At 47.4% G+C, this 24,281-nt stretch overlaps 1 protein-coding gene across 2 annotated transcripts; it reads right to left on the bottom strand.

Annotated features, from left to right (window-relative positions):
* Window positions 1–4,385: 4,385 nt before the first annotated feature.
* Strip1 (striatin interacting protein 1) lies at window positions 4,386–23,704 on the bottom strand. 2 transcript variants are annotated; one of them, XR_015452031.1, is made up of 21 exons: window positions 23,484–23,704; window positions 20,692–20,761; window positions 19,858–19,932; window positions 17,376–17,510; window positions 17,156–17,276; window positions 16,258–16,326; window positions 15,079–15,185; window positions 14,843–14,970; window positions 13,025–13,207; window positions 12,486–12,703; window positions 11,265–11,330; window positions 11,093–11,156; window positions 10,551–10,622; window positions 10,048–10,122; window positions 9,753–9,850; window positions 8,350–8,476; window positions 8,061–8,161; window positions 7,075–7,141; window positions 6,490–6,594; window positions 5,665–6,407; window positions 4,386–5,328 (listed from the first exon to the last, which is right to left on the bottom strand). XR_015452031.1 is itself a non-coding variant. In XM_004853669.3 (21 exons), the coding sequence occupies exons 1-21, from the start codon at window positions 23,661–23,663 to the stop codon at window positions 5,081–5,083; spliced, it is 2,514 nt and encodes an 837-aa protein (XP_004853726.1). In that variant the 5' UTR covers window positions 23,664–23,691; the 3' UTR covers window positions 4,386–5,080. The 2 variants fall into 2 exon arrangements, 1 of the variants encoding a protein (XP_004853726.1); XM_004853669.3 differs by having other exon boundaries at window positions 5,665–5,869; window positions 23,484–23,691.
* Window positions 23,705–24,281: the final 577 nt, after the last annotated feature.

The following is a 24,281-nucleotide window of genomic DNA, read 5'->3' as shown; positions in this document are numbered from 1 at the left end:
CAGCCCAGCCACCCCCTCTGCATGCCTCATCTTTCAGGCACAGAGAAACCCAAGCACACAAAGACACATCAGTATCATGCTTATTCCCAAGCAGGGAGCAAGTCCTCCATCGGATCAGATTTCTCAACCAAGACAGTCACAGCAAGGAGGCCACACATCCCCAGAGGCGGCAGTGCCTGCCCTCTTTTTCCTTCCCTAGCTTCTGACAGTGACTTTCCTCTTTGTCCTGACACTGACAGAGGGGGGGACCATCAGAAGGGCAGAGTAAGCCAAGAGGGAAAGTCTCCTCTAGCTACTGCTGATAGATGAGCCTCCTTCCTATACCTTGACCCATTGGTCAGTAATGCAACTGGGGCTTAGGCCCCCATTTCTAACTCTAGGGCTTACACCACTGTACTCGAAGTTTCTTCACCCATAGGGTAGTCAGAAGTTTGGGATCTTCTGTCTATGAATGTCAGAGAGCTGCAGGGAGAGGTTAGTTTATTCTGCAAACATTTGTTGTGATCCCACTCTGTGCCAGGTATTGTTCTGTGCCAGAGATGGAGTGATGGTCAAGAAAACCATGATTCTTTTTTTCTCAGCTTAGAACAAGATGGAGAGAAGGAAGAGGAAAGGATATGTGAAGCTTGAGCAAAAGAACCCAAAGAGGCACAAAACAAAAGAAAATAAAGTTGAGCATGAAATCGAGGCAGGAAGAGTGGTAGAGGCAGGCCGAGGCTATGGGCAGAGGCCAGGAGAGGGCCCAAGCTGGGGGAACTGCAGAGGGGAGGGCACAGGGAGGCCAGTGACTGGCTACTGGCTCCCATCCAGGGGCATCCACCCACAGCTCATATTTTTCTGTCCTGTGACAGCTAAATGAAGAGAAAGCTATCTTTACAACCACCCACTTCACACATAATGAATATGAATGGGTATCCCGGAGCCTGTTCCATGGGACTATCGTGAGCTGACAGGTCCTCCCACTGACTGGCCATCCCAGTCATCCTGTCCCCTGCCTGGGGAATAGGCAGCCCTTCCACCTGCTTCCCATTAGCCATGCTCCCCCTCCTCCACACCCGTAGGACACAGCCCCCAAGTTTCCAGATGCCCCTGGCCCTGGCCTCACTCCAGAGGTGAACTGAGGCCTCAGCGTAGGCCCTGTAACTTCCCTAAGGCCTGGCTGGACCCTTCACTCCTGGGACAGTGAAGGGGAAGTGGCCTCACCTGGACTCCCAACTTTAGGAAAGGTGCTAGGCTCAGTCTCCCTTTGCTAAAGCTCTTCTATGCTCCTGTGAGGCACCCAAAGATTCAAGCCTTAAACCTTGGTCCTGGCAGGAGCCTGGCTGCTAGGTCAGACAGAACTGGAAGGCCCTAGCCAAGGGTCCTGTCAGTCTAGGATTCCTGCCTCAGTCAAGCAGGGGGACTGCTTCTCATTAGAGGCATTCAATCCTCTTTCTCTTCTCTTCCAATCACTTACACATCAACCTGAATTACAACCCTGAAGTGCAAACCCTCTGTATCCTAGACAGGAACAGACCCTAGCACACCCAGGAGCTAGGCAGCCATTTGTTTCCCTGACTCTGCTGAGGGTGAACTACTTTACCCCTGCCCAGCCTTCTCCACCACTGGCTCAGCCTAGCCAATTCTACCTGGAGGACAAGCACACAAGATCTGCTCCCAGAGCCCTTGTTGCTAAGGCCGGAGCCCCTCTCTTCCTACTCAAGGACTGTGGGCTCCCCTAGTCCAGTCTGTCCTCTGGGAGGGGGACATTATCTAGGCCCTTCAGGAGTCCCTCTCTGAAGCTTTGAGGGAGGAGGGAAATTGGTGTCCCATTCACCTGGACATCCAGGGCAGGAACCTGGCACGGGGCCTGGCCTGGAGCAGGCTTTAAGGTATGATGCAGGGGTGGATGGCTGAGTAGCCGGCTCTTCTGAGAAGCCTCTGGGTTCAGAGGAATGAGCTAGGATAGGGGATTTAAGGGCCCAAGAGTTCTGGTCCCCAGAGGAGATTTGTTTTCTAGGAGACACAGAAAATCGACAGAGATTCATAGGTCAGAGTTGGAAGGAACGTTCACAATGCTAACAGTTCCTACCATTTATTATTGTGCCTTATGAGCCAGATAATGTGAGTTCATTACCCCGGATCTTATTCAGCCCTTGCTATAAGGTTATTACAAAACCATGTTTTATAGCTAAGCCAACTGAGGCTTAGCGCCTGATTACCTCCAGGTCTCTCAGTGAAAGAGACCTAAACCCTTGCTTTAGAAGAGCAGCCTGAGGCTGACTGCACCAAGTGTCAAATGAAGGAAGGAGCTACTGTGTCTCTGAGCAGTCATTTCACTGGGGGACAGACAGGAAGCCAGCCTCCAGGGAGATAAGCCCAATAAGTATGACAGGGACAGCTGATAGGAGAGTTCCCTGGGACCAGGAGAGAAAGAAATTGAGGCTCAGGATAAAAAAGGAGGGAGTAGCAGTTACCTTGAGGGTATATATTCAGGGCCAACCAGGGACTAGGTCATGACTGAGGCCAAGCTTTGGTGGTCAAGGCCTAAGGCAAGGGACATTTGTTACAAATCTTCTGTGCCAGGGACCATGCAAGAGCAAATACTAGGGGGAACAAATGAGCATAGGCAGTGATGCTGATTAATAAGGGTCTCAGGACATGTATACTGCAGAGACTTGGGTTTGAATCCTGTCTCTAGCCCCTTTTTCATATGACCTCGGCCAACTTCTTTTCCTTTTCTGTACTACAGTTTCCTCATCTGAAACACAGGGATTGCAATGGTATTTACTTTAGGGGTTATTACAGGTAGCAATTACTCTATATAACTCAAATTATATCTAATATCAGTTTGGCACCCAGCATAGCAGTTAACTCTTAAGATTAGCAAGGGGAGGGCTGGGGATTTAGCTCAGTGGTTTCGCCGCCTGCTGCGCAAGCACAAGGACCCGAGTTTGATCCCCGGTACCAAAAAAGAAAAAAGATTAGCAAGGGCCAATTCCTATCCGCAAGGTGATACAAGCCCCAGGGTAATCCAACCCTCAGTGGATGAAGCAGCAACAATCCTGAGCCAGGTTAGCAATGATTAACATTCTATGCAACTCGGCCACTTACAGAGGGCCTTCTTGGACCCTGCCCTTCTAAAAAGACATTTCTCCAAAAGATAATTCTATATGAAGACCTGGCTTTAAGTGGCCCACCTGCCACTAACATATTTTGAGGCTATAAAAAGTCTCTTCCATCCCCAGGCCAGCACCTGGTTCTATAGTTAAGGGATCCCCAGCCCAGGCTTGATGGTGTCTTCTTTTCTGCAGTTGAGAAGAGATATGGGGGAAGTGGAAAGACAGAAGGGGACTGAAGCCTCAGGCCAGGCTATTTTAGGAACCGATGCATACTGGAATTAAAAAGGTAAATCTCTATCTTCCCTAAATGGAAATAACAAAACACATACTTCTTGTCAGTCCTGGCTGGAAACAATAAAAAAATCCATCACGCACACAAAAACCATTATCAAACTGCCTTGCCCTGTGCAGGTTACTTTGGAGAAAAAGAGCTGATCATAGGGGGCTCCCAATCCCAAAGGCCATGTGATCCTTCTACCTGGCTGCTCCTAATCATGGTGGTGCACCCAGGTCCATCCTGACACTGGGTCCTGACAGTGGATCCCAAGCAAGCACTGAACCAATAAAGAGACTTTCTCCCAAGAACGTTTCCTTTGTCAGACAAGACCCCTTTGACGGTTTAAGACCTTATACACACTGCCTACGAGTAAGATAAGGGACTTTCCAGCAATTCTGGAAAGTGAATACTCCTTTGCCAGCATCAAAATGGTAATATCCTCAGGCAGAGCCTGAAGCTGGGGGAGGTAAAGACAGCAATGCCAGGGATCTGTGAGTGAATACAGTCTCTAGGTTTCAACTGACACCTACCTACCACAAAGGTTTTGTTCGCTTCTCCCATAGCCACGGGGCTCTTCAACACTTCCCCAACACAAAACTGATTCCTGATGGTGTTTTCCTGGTCCTGAGCGCAAAAGTTTCCCCTCAGTCTCAGCCACCTGCCCGTGAGGACATGAGCAGCTGACCACACTTTGACCTCACACTGAAACTGGACTGGTTGTGGCCAGCTCAGGGGAGTGGTTCCAAGAAACCTGGGGCTCCTAACGAAACTATATCAAACCCAGGGGTGCAGGACCACATATCACTCCAGCAACCCAGAGCGCTGAAACAAGGCTGAAGCAATCCCAGATGGTAGTGGGGAGATAACATTTTGGACAGGTATCAATTTTTCCATTCCTCCCCTTCAGTCTGGAAGGAGACAAGTAACCTATCTGTGCTGGCGGGAAAAAACTTTTGAGAACTGGAGATTTTCAGAGTTCATATTTCCAGAAGACAAGGCAACAGGGATTGTTTTTGCTCCCTTTTAATGTAAACAGAATACACAAACACATAAAATTCCCAACAAGACACAAGAGAACACACACAGAATTATGTAAGATATTTACAGGCCCTTGCAATTCAGAGGAAACTAGTACCCCTGGTTAAGGGAAGCCTCTCTTCCATCTTGACCTTGTCCAAAACCAAAGAGCTGCAACAGCTGCAGTAGCCATTACTGTTGCTTCAGGACGAAACTTAGCAGGAAGCTGGAATGATATCAGTAACCCCCAAAGTACAACCAAGATGCCAACTTGCTAGTCTTGGCCCTAATTCTAAGCCCTCTTTCTTGGCAAGCTGATATGCCAAGGCTGGGTATCGCAGAAAACGTCACTGTGACCCTGAAATTCAGATGTGATGAGCAGAGGTGCCCAGCTCAGCCCAGCTTTTCCCAGCCTTGGGTTGACTGTGAAATGAGCCATGTCCAACAGAGGAGGATGAGAGTTGGGGAGGAGTGAAGAAGAGTAGATCCTGAGCAGAGAGATGACTGCTCCTGAGTAGGGCACTGGAAACCAGAGGCCAACCTGGGCTCACCCACAGGCCCAGGGCTGGCTGTGGAGGACACCGTGGGGTTGTGCTGCCACCTGGAGGGGTATGGGAACACTGCAGCAATCACCAGGACAGTCCTTCAGGTATGCGATCACCCCTTTGTTTCCCGCCTAGCAGCCTCACTGCAGCAGCTCTTCCCAAGAAATGGGCTTAGAGAAGACCTCCCTTTCTAACCAGAGGTCATAGTTCATCTGGAAATCCTCTGGAAGATCGACCCGTTGGCCCAGGACACTCTGCAAGCAGTTGTCTACTGGCAGGAAGTCGGGGTTGCTGTGGACCCGGTCATAGCGCCGGGCATTGAAGCGTTCAATGTTGGCACGGAGGGCACATTCCTCTGCCTGGAAGTCCCAAGGCCGAGCATCAAGATCTGGGATAAAGCAGAAAGACACAGTTGGGAGCCCAGCCTTATAGCAGCTCCCCATGAGTTTACAGCAACTCAGGGGCAATTGAGGTGGAGATAAAAAGAGGGGCAGAGTCTTGTGAAGTTTCTAGAAAAGGAATGGCCCGGAAGGGAGGGACAGAGAGTAATGGGGGATGACCTCAGATGCTGCCCCAAGTCCTTCCTAGAGCTCCCATCCTGACCATCCTAATGCCACAATAGCAGGAGCTGGGTTCCTTCCTGTTCCCTAGTGGAAAGCTCACTGCAAGATGTCACCTTTCCCCATAGCCACTCTCCCCCATCCTACTTTGTGTGTGGCCTCACCATTGCCATATGCCCAGTCATCATTCAGCCGGTGCCGCACTTTCTGGTAGATGGCAGACATAGTCTTCATGTTGCTCTTGCGCCACTGCCGCCCCAAGTACTTGGTCTGCACCTTGAGCAGCTTCAACACATAGAGCTGCATCATGGCTTGTTTCACTTTCAGGGCCCGCTTCAAGATGGGTGCTGACTTGAACACCACGAGCATCTGGGCAAGGCACACAAAGCACCCCAGGGTGAGGGCAGGAATAAGTTCATGTACCACCTGGGGTTGTCACAGGGTGATGAGCTGTTCCAGTTTCCAGTTCCCCTTGGTCTCAGGGGCTTGCTAGCACATGCAACTTCACACACCAAAACAGGGAGAGCCCAGGCAAATCAGCATAGTTGGTCACCCTAATTACACAATCTAAAGACTCTTGGAATCTAAAGAAAGCTATGGATTCCTTCAATAGAACATTCCATGCACATACATATATTTTCAGAGAATTCATGGACCTTTTCACCCCACAGGCATCCCCAGACCAAGGTTTAACAGAAGTTCCCAGGACCTTGGTTATATTACCAATCGAGATTAAGAAGATATAGAAAAAACTTATCTATGAGTGTGGTTTGTTTTAATGCATGACTAAGCCTTTTCCAGTCTTCCTTCAACTCATGAAGGAACCAGGAGTCAGTTCTTAAAATGGCTACAGCAAATCTTAAGACACAGCTTCAGCAGCAATCCCCCACCCCAGAACTGCCAGCTCCTAGAGAAGGGGAAGGTACAGGTATGAGGTGTGGAACTCTTCTGAGTGACCGATTTTAGGCCTGCTGATGGCACTGACTCACCATTGTCCTTGAATGCTTCCATTTTGTCAGCTTGTTCAAGATCCGAAGCAGATTGATACAAGAAAAGAGGTTCCTCCAGCAAAACTGGTTGTTGTCACCTGCTTCCTGCCAAGTAAAACCAGAAATAATCATAACCCTCATGGCTGCAGGTTGGTCAGCAGTTTCCAGAAAGCCTTCACCACATATGATATCAGAATAGCTGGGTGCCCAAGCCTCTCCTTTCAGGGCTGCCCAGGGAGAACTCCATCCCAGAAGTTGACAGGGGGACCGGCGGGGGCAGGGAGCTCACAAATTTTCCTGCAGGTAACATGGGTAATAAAACCAGGGGCTGTGGCCCTGGAGCCCCATGTAGGAAGAGGGAAGCAATTCTACTAGGCAAGCTGAGGGTTAGTAACCCCTGAGCACCATGCTTCCTGATTACCCTCTATATCCAAATCCTTCTGTTCTATGAGCTCCTCCCCCTGCCCTTCTGTGCACTTTTGGTGACCTCAAAAGTGCTCCCCTCTGTGGAAGACACCTCGGTCCCTACACTGGGGGAGACAAACTTCATGCCCAAGGGTCAGCTGGGAGAGCCCAGCCACTCACCAGGCTCTCCGCAGTCAGCTCTGGAAGCTCATTCACCACACAGTTCGGGTAATCCAGAACAGAGATACTGAAGGGGCAAGAGAACCCAGGGGCCCGTCATGAGCAAACGCTGGAGTCTGATGAGGCAGCTATAACTACCCTGGCTCCTGGCTTTCCTGCATCATGCCTTGGAGCACAAGTAGGAACCTACCTTGTTTGCCCTGTCCCAGTTTCCCCAGCTGTAAATAGGGACTACATGAGAACTTAGAAGTTCCTCTGTGGCTGGAGAACAGTCTATAACCTTGTAAGGGGTGGAGACCCTACTGTAGCTTTCCCTACAGCAATGAATCTGGGGCTGAGGCAGGAGACAGCTCAGGGCAACTAATTTATGCTAAACCCTACTTGAGATGGCACCTGGCTGGCAGCTCATCCTGTGGTGTCTCACACTGATGAGCAGGCAGCCAAGTGCAGCTGGCAAGAGGCAGGTTTGAATGTGTGTGTGAGAGTGTATGTATGTGTGTAAGAGTCAGCAGATAGGGCTGTACAGTGCAGCTGGGTGTGGTGGTGGCACACACCTGTAACACCAGCACTCCAGGAGGCTGAAGCAGCAAGTTTCTGGGCACACTAATCAATTCAGTGAGACACTCCATCAAAATAAAAGAATAAGAGCTGGAGATGTAGCTCAGCAGGCCCCAGGTTCAAGCCCCAGTACCATAAAATGAAACAAAAACAAACAAACAAAAACTGGGGCCTCCAAACTGGATGAGAGCCCTTGCCCAGGCACAGACTGAGTCACCTGTCACTAGACTCACTGGACTCAGATCTGATACACTGGCTTCTCCTCTGGCAAGAATCCTGTCTTATTCATCACTGAGTCCTGATGCCTGGCATAATGCTGGCTCATAGGTGCTGGAAAAATGTTAAGTGAATGGACTCAGTGGGAGAGACAAGCCGGGAGCCCTGCCATCTGGCCAAACTACCCCTTCCTCGTCCCTGATCCCCATCACCTGTTCTTGGCAGTGATATAGGACATGATGTTTTGATTGAAGAACTTTAGAATCAAAGGGATGCAGTTGGCAAACACTAGGTGCTGAGCCATGTATTCAAACTGAAACCAACAGAAAAGAAAAAACTAAGCACACTCATCAAGACCTTACCTTCTTTCTTCCAGTGCTTTAGAACATTCATGCAGAGTTTAAGTGGGTTCAAAGGACAAAGCCCCGTTCTTATGGGCTGATGGAGAAGCAATGCTCAAGGCGTGGGCCCAGCAGACAGGAAGGAGGAACCTGTAGGTACCTGGTAGATGTGGTTCAACTTAAAGTGCTTGAGCAGCAGCAGCAGCACAGCAGAAATGGCCTTAACGATGACCTCTTTGTGACGGTTCACATCCACTCCCAACTTCATGCTCTGCAACACTGTGGTGCTGGAAACAGGCGCACAGATGAGCTGCAAGCTCGTGCAGCACTTCCTCTTAGGTGCCCATAGCAGAGATGAATTTCTGAGCCCTCTGGGCAAAGGTCCCAACCCCTTGGACATCTTAAGAGGTCCAGGCCAGGGTTTCATCCACCTCCTGGGCCAGTGGTGGTGAACCTATGGGATGAGTGTTATTTTTCTTTTTAAGATAAAAGATGTTAACGTATGAAGTTTTTTTTCTAAACTAAACCCAGAGTATTCAGGTTTAGTTGCAGTGTCGGCACTCTGTGATAAGTAAGCGGGTTTTGGGTTGCAGTTTGGGTACTCATCTCTAAAAGGTTCACCATCACTGTCCTAGGCAATCTAGCTTAGTACAATTTATTTCTTCTTTATGATGACTACAATACATTCTTAAACTGTTTCTCTTTTTCTACAAAAATGAACTTCTCCTTTGCAAGATCTCCCCTAAGCTTTGGTCACCATATTAACTTGAGTTTCCCAGTGGAATACCAGTACTGTACACTGAGAAGTTTTGTGTCACCAGGAAAAAAAGGTTCTGGAGTTGGATAAAGGAAGCACCAAGTTATATCAGTTTCTTAATTCAGAACTTCTTGCTATAAATCTTCATAAAAATTGTAATATTTGACATGGAACATTTTTTCCTAGGATAATTAGGGCCTAGTGTTCAGTGATCCACTCTCTGTCCAAGCTTCCTCCCTTACGTGGCCATCACTGTCAGATTCCAGGGTCACAGCCAACTGGCAGGTGGGCTCACAGCAGGTAGGAGATCAGGTAGAGGCCTGAGTTTTCACTCTCACATCAAAGAGATGAGGTCAGTCATGGGAGGAAGAACTCCTAAGGGCTTTACTCTAACCCCTAAGATATTTGCCAGGATTCTGCCTGCCAGTTCACTGACCAACAGGGAAACTCCATGGCAGTGTAGGTTCAACTGTGACTGGCAAGTTGTGCAGAAACTAACCTGGTCATCGTGGGTGTCCCCCTGACTTTAGAGGGGGGCTCTGGGAAATGTTTAATGCTCCGACCACATTCATTTTACAAAGAAATGAATTCCCCAATTCACTCAGGAATTCATTCAGTGGCCAACCAGACTAAAGCCATCATTTTAACTAGTGAAGCTACTGAATCCAATTGTTTCCTTTTTCTGAATCAGAAATACCCTAAACTTAACTTTCAGAGAAGTTGGGCCAACAAAAGAAACCAAGCTAAAACAACATTTGCTCTTCCCCTCTACGTTGATCTGCTGCATTCACAGGAATGATACTCACGGCATCTCTTCAGGTAGGACATCTGCTAGGATATTGATTGAGTCTGTTTTGGCTTTTGAGGTGGGAGCTGCAGCCAGCAGTATCTTCAGGAGGGCAATCTGTGAAGAGCAGACCACATAGACACATACGTGAGAGCCCAGGACAGGAAAAAAGCCCCGAGAAACAGTGATCCTGTAAGTCCTCTGGTGACAGAAGACTCACGGGGGTGGAGACTGGCCAGTGTCACAGAGAGGGTACCCCACTGCAGGTTCCTACTGATGCCCACTGAGAGGAGGCCTGGATACAGGGCACTCACCATGTACTGAGGCAGGCTGGGGAGCAGGCCTTGGTAGAGGGTTTCTGCAGGGACCTGCTCAACTTCCTCTTCTCCCTTTTAACACAATGGGTATAAGCACAGAACCCCAATCCAGGCTACAGTTTCCTGAGCCAACTTGCTAGCTGGCTGGAAGAGAATCTGTCAATATCTAGGTAAAGAATGATGCTGATGACAACGAAAGCATACTGAACTCATACAATGTGCCAGGTGTGTTACTTGTAGTAAGTTAATCCTTATTATAACCCAAAAGAAGGTATCTGTATTATTCCCACCATCGAAGCAGAGAAATAAAACACAGAAAGATCTAGTGAGACGCCTAAGCTGTTGCCACTGACTGCTGGGGCTGGGATTCAGAGGCAGGTACTTGGCTCATAGATTGTGCTTGTAGCTCCTGCACTGGACAAATGCAATGAGCTGGGAGGGCTCTGAGCCAGGTTCTGGGAATAACTGAGGATTCTGTGGGGTGAAGGCCTCCAACTCACCCCTGAGAGAGGAGAGCGAAGGTATTCTTCCTCCATCTGCGCCTGGACCTCTGCAATTGATGTGTACTTGTGCTGGAGAAAGAGATGGGAAAGGAGGTGTTGGGGAAAACATCCCTCATTTTCTGGTCAGTCCTGCAGCCTGGCAAAGACCTACACATTTTCTTCACACAGCGTTCTGAAACAGGACTAAGTCAACACAAAAATCTCCAACTAAAATCCTAAGCCCCAAGTAATTTTCTAAATGGGAACCTATCTCTTTAAGCCAGGTTAAAAAGCTGCCATTGCGATAACCATCTGCCTACTTCTCTCTCCCAGCTGCCTTAAAATATGTACAAAGGAAAGACAAGGGCTATTGACTGGGCTCCTTAAAACTCCAATGCCTGGAGGGTTATATACCTTTAATGAACCTCAGCCAGTACCAAATGAAAGCGGCTGCTCTGCCCAGGCCCTTGCCAGCAGACAAGTCCTAAAAGCACTCAGGTCAGGCTCACTTTACTCACCTGGGACCAAATGAGGCCAAAAATTCACCTAGAGCCATTTACCTGTTTCAGAGTCTTGATGCTTTCGTGGATTGGCCTGGGCAGTCCGACCACTGTGTTTGTGTCACTAGAGAATAAAGAAAGCCTTGTGCTGAGCTTGACACAGATTTCCCCAGGGCCTCACACACCAAGGGCCAGGAGAGCGAACTTCAAAAGGAGCTCAGATCACACTCACCTGCCTAGAGTGTAACCTATGAACTTGCTGCGGCTAGACTCAAGGAACATCTCAATGTCTTTCTCTCTGCAAAAGGAAGCAAGAGGAAAGTTTTATCAAATGTTATTTCAAGGTGTTTCAGTTAATCAAAACATAAAACAACCAGAAATTGTGAAGCCAGGGGAAGAATAAGTCTCCCACAATTGTTTTTCTTTTTTTCAAAAAAACTCTGAAATTTTCTGATGATTTTGATGTTCTTTATTTTGTTGGATCAATAACCTGAAAATGCCTGGAGGGTGGGTTGGTGGCACATGCCTGTAATCTCAGCACTCAGGAGGCTGAGGTGGGAGGATCACAAATCTGAGGCCAGCATGGACTACACAGTGAGACCTTGTCTCAAAAAAAAAGTAAAATAAAACAAATAACCTGAAAATATATTATGTATAAGTAATTTACTCAAAAAATTAAGGTGATATATTAAAAGCATATCTTATTCAGACTGTTATATGCTTGTCAACAGACTTGTTTAAATATTTAATGTTTTTAAACACTGAAAGCTATAAACTACTGGCTTTTCATGTGGATCACATATTCCTGTCTTAAACAAATGCTACCCCTTATATTTTCTGATGACTTGTTCTGCACTCCTTTCACAGAACACTAAAAACTGAGGCTTTACCTGGATCAAGAAAGTTACTTTGGTATCTTTTCACATGCTCATCTACTATATTTCCTAAGTTGCTGCCCATTAAAAAGGTATCTGTCCAGGTATATTCCTATTCATCAGTTCACACACATATATCTCAAGCATCTTAATTATGGTTCCAAAGAAACTCAATCTATTCCTTTTCTAGTAGAAACCATTATGCAGTACATAGCCCAGCATGTGCGAGGTCCTGGATTTGATCCCCAGTACTACAAACAAAACCACCATATACCCACCAAGCTGGGTGGGGATGGCTTTACCTAACAGCTCATTTTTTACTTTTTTTCTTATCCCCCTTCAGTAGAAGTCTGACCAAATGCAAACACAGATTACTAATTCAGAAGCCATATAAGGGCCATTTCATGTGAGACCACCAAGGCCAATCCCCTGAACTCCACCAAGATACCACAGGATACTTTAAGAGGCCTTGTTCCAGAGCCAAGGTTGGCCTGACCCTGACTCAGCCCAGGTGCTGGCCTGGGGGTGTGAGGGCTCTGGCTTCATATGCCAAGAGTTTCTGGAGGTCTGAGACTCACCTGACCTTGGGAGCCCATGGGAGACCCTTTGGGCAGGTAAGCCTGTCGGTTTGGGGGTACTGTAGAGGGGGAGGCATCACCTCATCACGCTCAAGGGGAAATGTTTCCCCCTCCAGACTATTATCATCATCATTCTCCTCTTCCTCTTCTCGAGAGTCATCAGCCTTGTAGGGATCCCGCTCATTGAAGGCATCTAAATTATCCTGCTTTATCAGGGCCTAAATACAGAAGAAAAGTAAATGAGACTACCAGAACCAGCTGATGAGACACAGAAGGGACAGAGCACAAAAAGGTGCTGAACTGAGAGCCAAGAACAATGGAGACCCAAAGAGAGAGTCCAAGATTAAGACCAAATGGCAAACCATTTCTTACTCTAGCACCTCAGAAGTCCCAGGTCCTGAGAATCCACTGTACCTGGGGCCTGAAGCTGGGGACAACACATCTCTGCTGTGGAAACATTCATTCTGACCAGCTCATCAAACTCTGCTCCTCCACATGCTGCTACAAGTGGGCACCTTGTGGGCCCTCTGTCACCTTACCTTGTGCTCTCGGCGCCCCCGTTTTTGTTGCTGTTCAATCAGGTCTGACGCTGATGCTGGTGGGGAGGCAGCCCTCATGTTTCGGATCACTTTGATGCTGTCCTCGGGCAGTGGAGGAAGGCCCAGGAGGGTGCGTTTCTCAGCCTTCATACTCTGCAGCTCCTCAAAGCCACCGAGCGTGCACTGCATCAGATGGGGTGCAGAGCCAGGGTCACCTGAGCCATAAGGCTGGTCCCTCATCATGGCATCAAGCACCCCAATACCATCAAGAACCACACACCCTCTGAACGAGGGACTAAAGCCACCCAAAACAAAATTCAGTGATCTTGGCAAGGGAGAGGAGAAAAAGAAGCAAGGAAAGAGTTAAATACCAGTTGGTAGAACACAGTATACAGATACCCTAAACTCTGTACATATGACATACTTTTCAATTTATTTATTTTTGGTGTTTAGAGACAAGGGTCTCACTATGTAGTTCAGACTGCCCTTGAACTCACTATGTAGCCCAGGCTGGCCTTGAACTTGTGGTGATCCTCCTGCCTCAGCCTCCTGAGTGCTGGGATTACAGGTGTACACTACCACACCTACCTACATACTCTGTAGTTTTCAGGTTTTTTAAAAAGCAAACTGGATAATCTGCCCCCTCCAGTTCCTAGAAAAGTCAGTAAACTCATGCTTCTAAAGTTGATGCATGCCACTCTTTCAGAGTCAAACTGGAAATATGTTGTTGGTTGCTCAAAAAAACAAAAACAAAGGTTCATCTAAACACCTCCCTAGAAGCTCAAACTCCAGCACTGTGTGACCATTTGAAGCTGCTCAGTCACTGGCCCTGAGCAACTCAGCTTTCTTCTTTTGCTTCAATGAGGCTTGGTGAGGAACCACCAGGATGCCTGGCAGAAATAAAATGTACAGATGACTCCTCAGCAGCCCTACACTAACTGAGCCCTGGTTGCAGAGCCAGCCCTTTCTGAAAGAAGGGGGAGAGCCCCATGAGAGGAAAGGGCTTCTGGCTTGGCCTGGGCTGGGCTGCTGACAATGTCCCCAAGCCAAGTGTGCTGACCCGTCACCCTTCATTCCCTCCCCAGATGGCAGCAGACTCAGTGTCACAGCATACTCTGAGGAAAATGGAGGCCGGCTCAGAGTTTGCCCTTGCTTCTTCCTTCAAGTGACACCTGACCAAGGGGTCCCAACTACACCAGCTCTAACTTCGCCTCAAATGACTTTACAAACTCCAAGAGCTTCTTCTTGAGAGGCACCTTGTCTGGGGGTAAAGCTATTCTGACTGAGAAACAGCCTGGGGTGAGGGGGGTCATCTGACTCAATGGCCAAATTCTCTTCGGCTATGACATTTCCTTTGTTAGCTTCTTTCAGGAGCTGTCCTAACAATCTTTTCTTTTTTTAACCAAAGCAGTTATACATTCATATAATTCAAGATTCAAAAGGACATAGGGTTATCTCTTGTTATCCATAGGGAAATGGCTCCAGGATGTTCCCTCACCCCTCACTAGAGCAAATACCAAAATCTGCAGATACTCAAGTCCCTAATATAAAGTGGTATAGTACCTGCATATAACCTGTGTATATCCTGTACACTTTAAATCATCTCTAGATTACTTACAATACCTATCACAGTGTAAATACTATATACATTTTTGTTATATTGTATTGCTGAGGGAATAATGATCAAAAAAAGTCAATACATGTTCAGTATAGATATAATTAATTTCCCCAAATAGTTCTAATCTGCAGCTGACAATGCAAGCAGGCCTCCCACTTGCACTGTCCCTAGCACCTGAGTTCCCGCAGAGAGGTGCTCACCAATACTGTCTTCCAGAGGAGCAAGAGAACTTTCTTCATGGGGAAGTGGGGGGCATGGCCGCTGCAAAATTTAGTCACCATCCCAAACAGCATGATGGCAAATGGCTCGTTGTTGTACAGTGGGGAGCCTGGAGATGACCAAAAGCATCAGGACCACGGCAGGAACAGAACCCTCCCAAGCCCTCCAGCATCAGGTCCCAGGCGAGGATTCCAGCGAACATCCCCAGGGGTCCTACCCAGCTCAGCTCTGAAGGTCTGTCGCATCGTTCTCCACTCAGCCTTGTCACCCTCACACTCCTGGAGAACAGTCTCCACAATCAGGTACATGATGTTGAGCAGAACCCTGAGCACAAGAGCCAGCTCATAATGGAGCAAGATGGGGGGATCAAGGGATACCCCTGGCTTCCTCACATCTCAGATAACACAAAAAAAGCCTATACACAGAAAATAGCTAAGGGAGCTGGAACAGGCTGTAGCAGAGAAACTGAGAAATGACAATCTGAGTGTTCCACAAAGCAAAGGAATGCTGAGGCCCGTCCCGGGTGCTTCCTTCATTGTTTCAGGTTGCTCTAGCTGGGACCAGTACTGTTTTGCATTTTCAGTGTTTAATAAAGTGCTTACTCAAAGCAGGTGCTTAATAAATGGTGGGTAAATGAATAAATATGAACAAGGATGGCCAAAAGAAGTCACTGCCCTGAGCTTCCTAGAATGGAAAAAAATACAGAAATGGGGGCAGGGGGGTCAAAGCAAGACTGAATTATAGTTAGAAAAAGGGCAAAGTTTGCCTAAACAGAGTAGAATCCAGGAAAAAACACCAGGGACCCTAACTGCAGTGGGAAACACCACAGATACCCAGTCTGAAAAACTTTCAAATTCACAAAAAGAAACACATTTCCACAAAAATGGAAAGGTAATTTTATTGTTTAGCAGCTACTATTACTTCCTGCATAGGCATGAAACATGAAGTTGTCAGGACTAACCTAATGGAGACAGGGATCAAGCTTTTTATTGTTTAGCAGCTATTACTTCCTGCACAGGCATGAAACACAAAGTTGTCAGGACTAACCTAATAGACAAGGGATCAAGCTGTGCATGCAAGAAGGTGGGAATCCATGGAGCAATGTTGTCTGTTTTGTCCTAGTATAATATAAACCATAATCAAGTTCTTAGCAGCAGTGTGAACCTCCTGCCCACACTTGACTGGCTCTTTTAACTGGCCTTGGCCCTGGTTTTCCAGACCCTCCCATGCAGAGTTCAGGACCCACCAAGCACTCACTGAATGCTCATGCTTGCAGATTAACGTGTGCAGAAGGAATGCACACAGAGCCAGGAAACCCAAAGACGCCCTCCCATGGCCTACCCTGAGCTCATACTCTAGCTAAAGCTCAGGTGCCCAGGCTTGCCACTCGCCTCACCTCAGGTCTGTGCTGTCAGCCAGGGAGATGGCAGGCTTCCTCACTGCACTGCTGCATGCGGCACTGTTGCTACAGGAGAGATCTGGGAGTCAGCCCTTTCACCTAGCAGGGCAGGTAAGTGTTTCCTGACAAGTATCATCCAATGGGGGAACATCATGTTAGGATATATGCTTAGACTGCACAGGCGGCCAGAGGGCAACGTGGTTAGGAAATCAAGCCCTAGACATGACTGCTAAGATTTGAATCCTGGCTCTAACACTCACTAGCTATGTGCACTTGGGTAAGGTACTCAACTCCTCTATGCCTCAGCCTCCTCATCTATAAAACTGAGGTAGTAATAGTACCTATGCTGTTAACATGTATTAATCCATGTAATGTCCACAGAACAATGCCTGGGACATATAGCCCTCAATGAGTGTTCTTAGCCCTTATTATTGATAGTGTTATCATATATGGGCAGTAACTGATCTGTCCAATAGACAAGGGACCAATGCTGACACCAACTACAGCAGGCTTTGGTCAATCCCCTGTGTCAGACTTTGTCTGGCCTCCTGCTGAAGGATAAAGTACAGGGCAAACACAAGGGATTTTGCAGTTTTCAAAGGGAGCTCAAAATGAGAAGCCCCCTTCTGAGTGTGCCTGGGTCTGGGCAGGACCTGCAGTCTGGTGTAAAAGCTCCAGCATTAGAGAACGCCAGGGACTGTCATTAATCCCTACTAGACTTCATGATGTGTCAAGCACCTCCCTCTATGTAAACCCAGGTAGTGATAACAAAGCCTGGGACCAAACCCTTAGCTCAGGGGCCCATTTACCCCTCTCAAAGCCAGTTATGTAAATTACGTCTCCCTTCTCACCCCATCTTCCCTTCCCTGCTGAACCCTTCAGTAGAAGTGCTCACTCTATTTCCATGTTCAGAAGCTCCACCAAAGCATTGAACGTGCCCACCTCCAGGAGCAGAAAGATGTTGTAGCGCATCCAGAACTGCACCTCTGCCTCTGAGCTGCACTCCCCAAAGGTGCCTGCAAACACACAACACAGCTTACCAAGCCCTCCACACGTATGGAGGGATAAGGTCACTCGCAGAGGTGCCACAGTCTCTCAGGAGGTCCACATGGTACCTTGGGCCACATAGAGAATTGCTCGGGCCACCTTGAGTCTCTTTTCCCTGGCAGTGACTTCTAAACCATCCAGCAGCCTCATGGCATGGGTACGGTGTTGGTTGGTATCCAGCTCAGGCCACTTCTTGTCTGTCACTGTAGGGCAAGAGACCAGTGATAGGAGAGCCAGAAAAATTCGCACAACAGATTGGACTCAGTGTTAATGTTCCAAATTCAGCTCTTGTTTCCTTTGCTGCCTTGTGTGTGCCATGTTCTTTCTGCTCTGCCATACTTATTTGTCACCCCTGGCTTGGAGTCAGTTGATTATGGACTAAAACCTCTATGAACTGTAAGCCAAATAAACCCCTTCCCCTTTAACTTTGGTGTTGGGTATTTCGTCTCAGTGAGAGAGAAAGGTAACTAACACAGAAATCTGGTACCAGAGAAGTGGGGTCGTTACTGTGACCGTAGCTGGTCATGTGGCTCAAAAGCCTTTGGAACTGGCTTGTGGGAAGGGGAACAGTTTGGAAAGATCTAGACATGCCTTCTACAGAAGCAGAGTTGGAATGCCTTAGGCTATTTTGTATGGGAAATTCTAATCAGAGCTCAGACCAGAAAGCCAGTAAAGACCAGGCTCAGGAGATTTCTGCTGTGAAAAAGGACTGCATTGGCTGTTGAACTACAGATGATGTGTGTTATGGCTTGGCAGAGAGTTTGTCTGCAGTTTGTTCATGTCCAGAGACTTTGCCTGAGACTGAGATGGACTAATTAATCTTGCAGAAGAAATTTCAAGGTAGTCGAATATTGAGGCAGTGGCCTGGCTACTATTGGGGGGTTTTAGTCAGATCTATGTTGAGAATCCAGAGCAAAAAGCCCAGAAGAATGGAAATATTTTGTGTTTGGTCAGAAAGGAAGCTCCAGTAAAGCTGTGGACTGCAAAGACTGAGTAGAGCAGATCTTGATTCCTGAGAAGGAACAGGAGAATAGAAAAGACGGTCTGAGGGCATCACAGGAAGCAGCACTCCACCCTTTGCAGCCTCAAAACTGCAAAAGTGAAGGACTTTGCTTGGAGAAGGAAGCCCCAGAGCACCATGTTCCAGAATGGTGGCGACCTAGGGAAGTTGTTCCAAAATGGTGGCTTAGGGAAACTTAATCAGAATTGGATTCAGAGTGCTCAACAATCCAGGCACTTGACCCCTACAGCCAAGAGAGAGGGAAGGCTCCCTGCTATTGCTCCAACTGGCAGCAGACCTGGGCATCATCCATGTGGTGCCAGTCTTAGGTGCATGCAGAATGGAAGAGCTGTGAGGTCAGGAAAGCTTCCACCCAGATTTCAGAAGAAAGCCTAGAAGGCCAGGCAGGGTGCCCCGAGAGGGCAATGTGTGAAGCTGTGAGTGTGAAGCCGAAGGTGCACTGGAGACCCCAGAAGTTTGGAGAAGCCAGGAGCATGGATTGTCTGAGGAAAACTGTAAGGAGGGAGCAGAGCCAGTCCAAGAGAAAAGCTATGGGAGCTACAACCACCCGAAATGCCATAGGGGAGGAGCCACCCAAGCCCTTTGGAGTTCACAACTTGCCACAGATTGCCTCAAATTGTGGAAGTGGAACTGTGGAATGCAATGTTTGTCCTGCTGGATTTTGGACTTACTTTGGTCCCATTCCTTTGTATCCTCCTCTTTGTACCTTTTGGAATGGTAATGTCTACCTTATGCCATTGAATATTGGACATGTTTGACTTTCTTTTCATTAGTACAGGAGCTTGCACTGAAGAGTTTGCCTTAAATCTCGGAGGTGACTTTGGACTTGGACTTTTCAGCAATGCTGAAACTTTAGGACTTCAGCAACTCTTAAAGATGGACTAAATACCTTTTACATAAAGGAATGCGCATGAGTCTTCGTGGGGGACAGGGGCAGAATGTTACAGTTTGGGATTGGATGTCCCCTTAAAGCCTCATGTGGTCATAGGCTCAATCTAGAATGTGTACAGCTGGAATTGATTCATGATGCAATGCTAGGCTCAAGGGCACTACGATTAAGTGTATGAGTGCTTCCTGCCCTAAGTAGTCTGAATAAGATAAAAGGGGCAGGGAAACATTGGCAATTCTCTTGTAACCTTTGCTGCCTTGTGTGTGCCATGTTGTTTCTACTCTGTCATGCCTGTTTGTTATCCCTGCCTTGGAGTTGGCTGATTTTGGGCTGAAACCCCTACGAACTGTAAGCCAAATAAACCCCTTACCCTTAAAAAAAAAAAATGTTCCAAATTCAGGACTGCCATAAGACTAGAAAAACAATTTCCTTCTGTTCTACGAATTAAAATTTCCTGAAAAGTCACCATCAAAGTACCTACTGCCCACTCTAAATGTCACATGTGGCTTTGAGCAAACATGGTTCTGCAGATTTCTCATGTTGCTCCAGGATGGCTTAAATCATTGAGTTGACTAAAGGAAACCCTGAAGCTTTCCTGATACAAGTTAAAGGGAACCAAGAAGTGGGGCAATTATCTCACCATGGATCCGGAAGTCCTCCTCAAAGCATTTTCGATTCATCAGGAATTCTGGCCCTTCTGTGTAGCTGTAGAGCTCTGTCAAGAACAAAGTTTTATCATCATCAGCTCTGTATCCACATTTTACACCGAATCTCACATGTAGCAGAGAAAGTAGGGCATTTACTTCCAGACTCAACTCTATCCCTGACTCACAGGGACTTCTGGACTCTGCTCTCTAACTACTAGAGGGGTCTTAGTGCTCTGATGTGCAAGATGTGCAGAGACTGCTGACCTGCCTTCTACCTGATAACCAAAGTACCAGTGGAGCATAAACCCAGGCACCTCCAGTCCGATGTGCCTCCATCCCACCATGCCATGCCAGAGGCTGACCATCCCCCCAAACTTGTCTCTCAAGTGCCACCTTCTGAGCAGGACCGCATGATGGAGGCTAGGGAAGCAGATCATGTGACTTCACATTACACATGAACAGCCGTGGCAGTAAAAGATGTGCACAGATGCAAGCGTATTTGTCAGCATCTCTCATGATCCACTGCTATAGGAGAGAACACTGTCAGGGTGATGGTACATGATCACGGAGCCTCACTAACTGTGTCACAGTGGAACTGGGCCCTAACAAATAGAGGCGACCACAAATAAGGCACTTCGTAAAAGTAAAGAACAACCTGAAGTTACAAGACATGCAGGGCCTGAGTCAAATAACTAACATGTCTTTCATATATACTACTGATAAGTCTAACAGAGAAAAACTCCAAAATTATACTCATTCTTAATCAGAAAGACTAACAATAAGGAAAAAAAAACTACCCTCAAAATATATGAAGGCATATGCTCTACCTGAGAGCTCTGCAGCCCACTTGTCTGTGTCAGCATATTCAAACTCAAGGTCTGGAGATTCAGAATAGCCCTGTGGATAAAAATAGAAAGATTTATGCAAACAATTATCATAAGTAGTTTTCAAAGAAGGAAACACATACATTCCCAGAGACACTGTCATCTTAAAGGACACCACTGCCTCCATTTTTTGATGTTTCATCACACTATTATGTCTCCTGGGCTAGCTCAGGTCTCCATATTAAGCCCTCTCAGAGCACATTATATTTTGCCTTCAAAGCACTTATCATAATTTAAAATTACATACTGGCATGTTTACAGCGCTACCTTGGTATTAATTGGTAATTGGCGGGCCCGGAAAGAAACCAAGTCAAAAGGTAATCAAAACCCACAAGTTCTAGTTTGCATGTTGAGTATCAAACAATGTGTACTGAGACAAAATTTCTGAGTTAAAATGAATACAAAGTGGTTGAGCTTCAAAGCCGTTAAGAACCAAGCTATGCCTATTACTAGTTTAGAGTCTGCCTCTCCAGGAGACTGCAAGTTCCTTGAGGGTAGGAACTTTGTTTCACTCAGCAATGACTCCACAATGTTCAGCATGGTACTTGGCATGAATGAATGAATGGTTTATATCTAGAGCTATACCCATTGAATAAATGAACACAAAGTTTCTCTTTTGTGCAGTGAGGACCATTCCTTACAGTGCTAAAACTCCAGAAGCCTCACTTACTTCTGGCCAGTGAGCGCCCAACAGCTGAGGACAATAGGAGTGCCAAAACCCCGAGTCTTTCTGCCCTGTCTCAAATTTCATTGAGAACTGACAGAGAAGGCAGAGATGGAACAGACTAGCTTACCTTCCACACACAGGAGAGAATGTAACAAAGAGAGTATTTTTATGGCTGGGGATAGGTGATTAATGAGAACATACCATCTTGAAAGCTTTGTACTAGGAAGACCAAAAGAAGCAAGGGTCAAGAGGCAAGAAGAAACAGGCAAAGCCTTACTTAATAAAATCTACCTGGGGATACCCGGGGATAGCTCAGTGGTAGAGCACCTGCCCAGCATGCACAAGGCCCTGGGTTCAATCTCCAGCACTGCATTAATAATAAAGTAATAGTAACAGATTTACACATGTTACCAGGTCTATTTGACTGGCCTTCCATGAGCTAAGTCTATGTAGGAATTAAAGGGCAGAAAGAAATTAAAATGCACAATAAGGGCTGAGAGTATAGCTCAGTGGTAGGGTGCTTGTCTAGCATGTGCAAGGCTATTGGTTTCATTCCCAGTATCAAATACAAAATAATAATAATAAATGAATAAATAAATGCAGTGCATCAAATGGTATTTGTCTACTTATACCTACTTAGGGAAATTTAAAACTATTTTTTAAAACAAGGGCTGGAAGTGTAGTCCAGTGGTAGAGCAATCACAAGGCTCTGCATTCAATCTTCAGTGCCAGCAGACAGACAGATGGACGAATGGACAGATGCTGGTGAGTTCACCCTCACCACTTTCATAATCCTCCACACTTGAAAATTTATGAAGTAGTCACCACTGATGTTCCATCATCCCATTACATAAGGGATCCTAAAAGATCGATTTTTAACTTCTTCAAGAATCTGCTTCAAGCCGAGCATGATAGTACACGCCTGCAATCCCAGCACTTGGGTGGCTGAGGCAGGAGGAACGCTGCAACTTCGAGGCCATCCTGGACTACACAGTGAGTTCAAAGTCAGTCTGCATCACATAGCAAGACCCTGTCTCAAAAACCAAAACACAACAAAATTTGCTTCAACCTCATTATGTCTACCTTGGACTTGCCCATTTTTCACATATTTTACCAAAGAATTGGGCATGCAACAACAACAAAAATCAGACGTTTGAGAGGGACTGATTTCACCGGTCTAAAGGTAGTATCATCACTTTTTGCTATGAGCTCAGACTCCATGCTTGGACAATGAGAAATTCCCTCATTAATACGCGCCTGACTTCGGATCTGCCTGGGAGTTGTTTCAGGTGAAGGAGACTGCATAGTAAGTGCTCTAGGAACGTGCTGATTAAGACTCCCTAAAACGTTGCGATGTGTGTGTCTTCATTCATGAATTCTGCAGTGGGAGGAATTTTAACTTGGGGTGAGGTGAATAGTCAGCTCCAGACTATGGTGTCTCCGGATGGGAGGCATAGCTCACTCGCAAGGGAGGAGGGAATCCCGCGCCCTCACGGGTGTTTAATACGTGTATTTCTGATCTTCAATATCAGATTGGCATCAGTCACACTGGGCTCACCAACCTTCAGGCACTGTCTGCCCGTAGTCTGAGCCTACACTGGCTGAGATGGGAAGGAGCCGGCACGTTACCCCTGCTAATCTCGAAACCTCCGTCCGCTCAGTACTAGTAGTATTGTAATTAGCTGTCCAGCTACTAAACGCTCGGCTGTCCCTGCCCTGCCCACATGCTGTGTGTAGTCCAACGCACGCCCAAGACCACTACTCGAAATGATTAGGAGTTGGGGACGCCCGTAGACCAGGAACTCTTCACCCCGGGGCCGGGCTCGCGGCCAAGCCCACAACCCGGACCCCAGGGGAGCAAGCGGGCGGTCCAGAGCTCCGGCACATTCACGCGGGCGGCGGGGCTTCGCGCTTCACGCCCCTGGCTCCGGGTGCTGCCAGCTTCTCTTGCTGCTCCTTTCTCTGTAAAGTGACAGCTCCCTGGCCTGGCCCTGAAGCGGCCAGAGGCACGGACCCCCACCCCGCCGCCGCTCGCCGGGTGCTAGCCTCGCCCCCCGAAGCTCCTGACCTCCGAGTCTTTGCGCTGATTGCGGTTGAACTCTCGGGCTTTGCCCCCGGGTAGGAGGCCCGCGCCGGCCCGGGATGCCCCGGCTGGAGGCTGCGCTGCTGCCGGTGGAGGAGGTGGCGGCGGCTGGGGCTGCTTGTTGTTCACAATCAGCGGGCCCAAGCCACCGGCTACCGGCTCCATCTTGGACGCTCCACACCCCCAGCTCAGTTCTCAGACAGTTTACGTTATACACCTCTCGCGTGATTTCCTCCAGGAAAGGTCTCTGGTCGCCATATTGAGTGTGGCGGCAAGTGCCAGAAGCCATCTTGGCTCACCAACCCTTGACTGGATTCTGTCGGCCAGAAATCTTTCCCAGCCTGGTAATTTTTCTTTCTTCTCCTTTCTTCCAATTCCATTTTATTTTTGTCTGTGAGGATCTCTCTTAGTTCCTTCCATCCTCTAACATTACTGTCATAGCCTTCGATCAAGGCTTGGAGTGTGTACTAGTGAACAAAAGGCATATAGATGGTATCTGAGTCTTCATAGAGTTTACATTCATTAGGGAAAATTAAAATAATAAAATAAAATAAATTAAATAGTTTTGACAAATGCTACCCTGCATTCGACAAACATTTAATAAATATCTACTATGCTGCAGAATGGGACACATGGGACAGAATGGGGCACAAGTTTCTGTCCTAATGGTACATAACTACTGCCTGGTGGGCAATAAACTATTTCATAGGGCTGGGGATTTAGCTCAGTGGTTTTGCCGCCTGCTGCGCAAACTCAAGAACCCGAGTTCGATCCCCGGTACCA

This window comes from Heterocephalus glaber, unplaced genomic scaffold, assembly GCF_053883595.1.
Source record: "Heterocephalus glaber isolate CG9 unplaced genomic scaffold, H.glaber_assembly_v1.0 deba00001442, whole genome shotgun sequence".
Lineage (NCBI taxonomy): Eukaryota > Metazoa > Chordata > Mammalia > Rodentia > Bathyergidae > Heterocephalus > Heterocephalus glaber.
The sequence above is the reverse complement of the archived record's forward strand: the minus strand, read 5'-3'. Positions and strand labels throughout refer to the sequence as shown.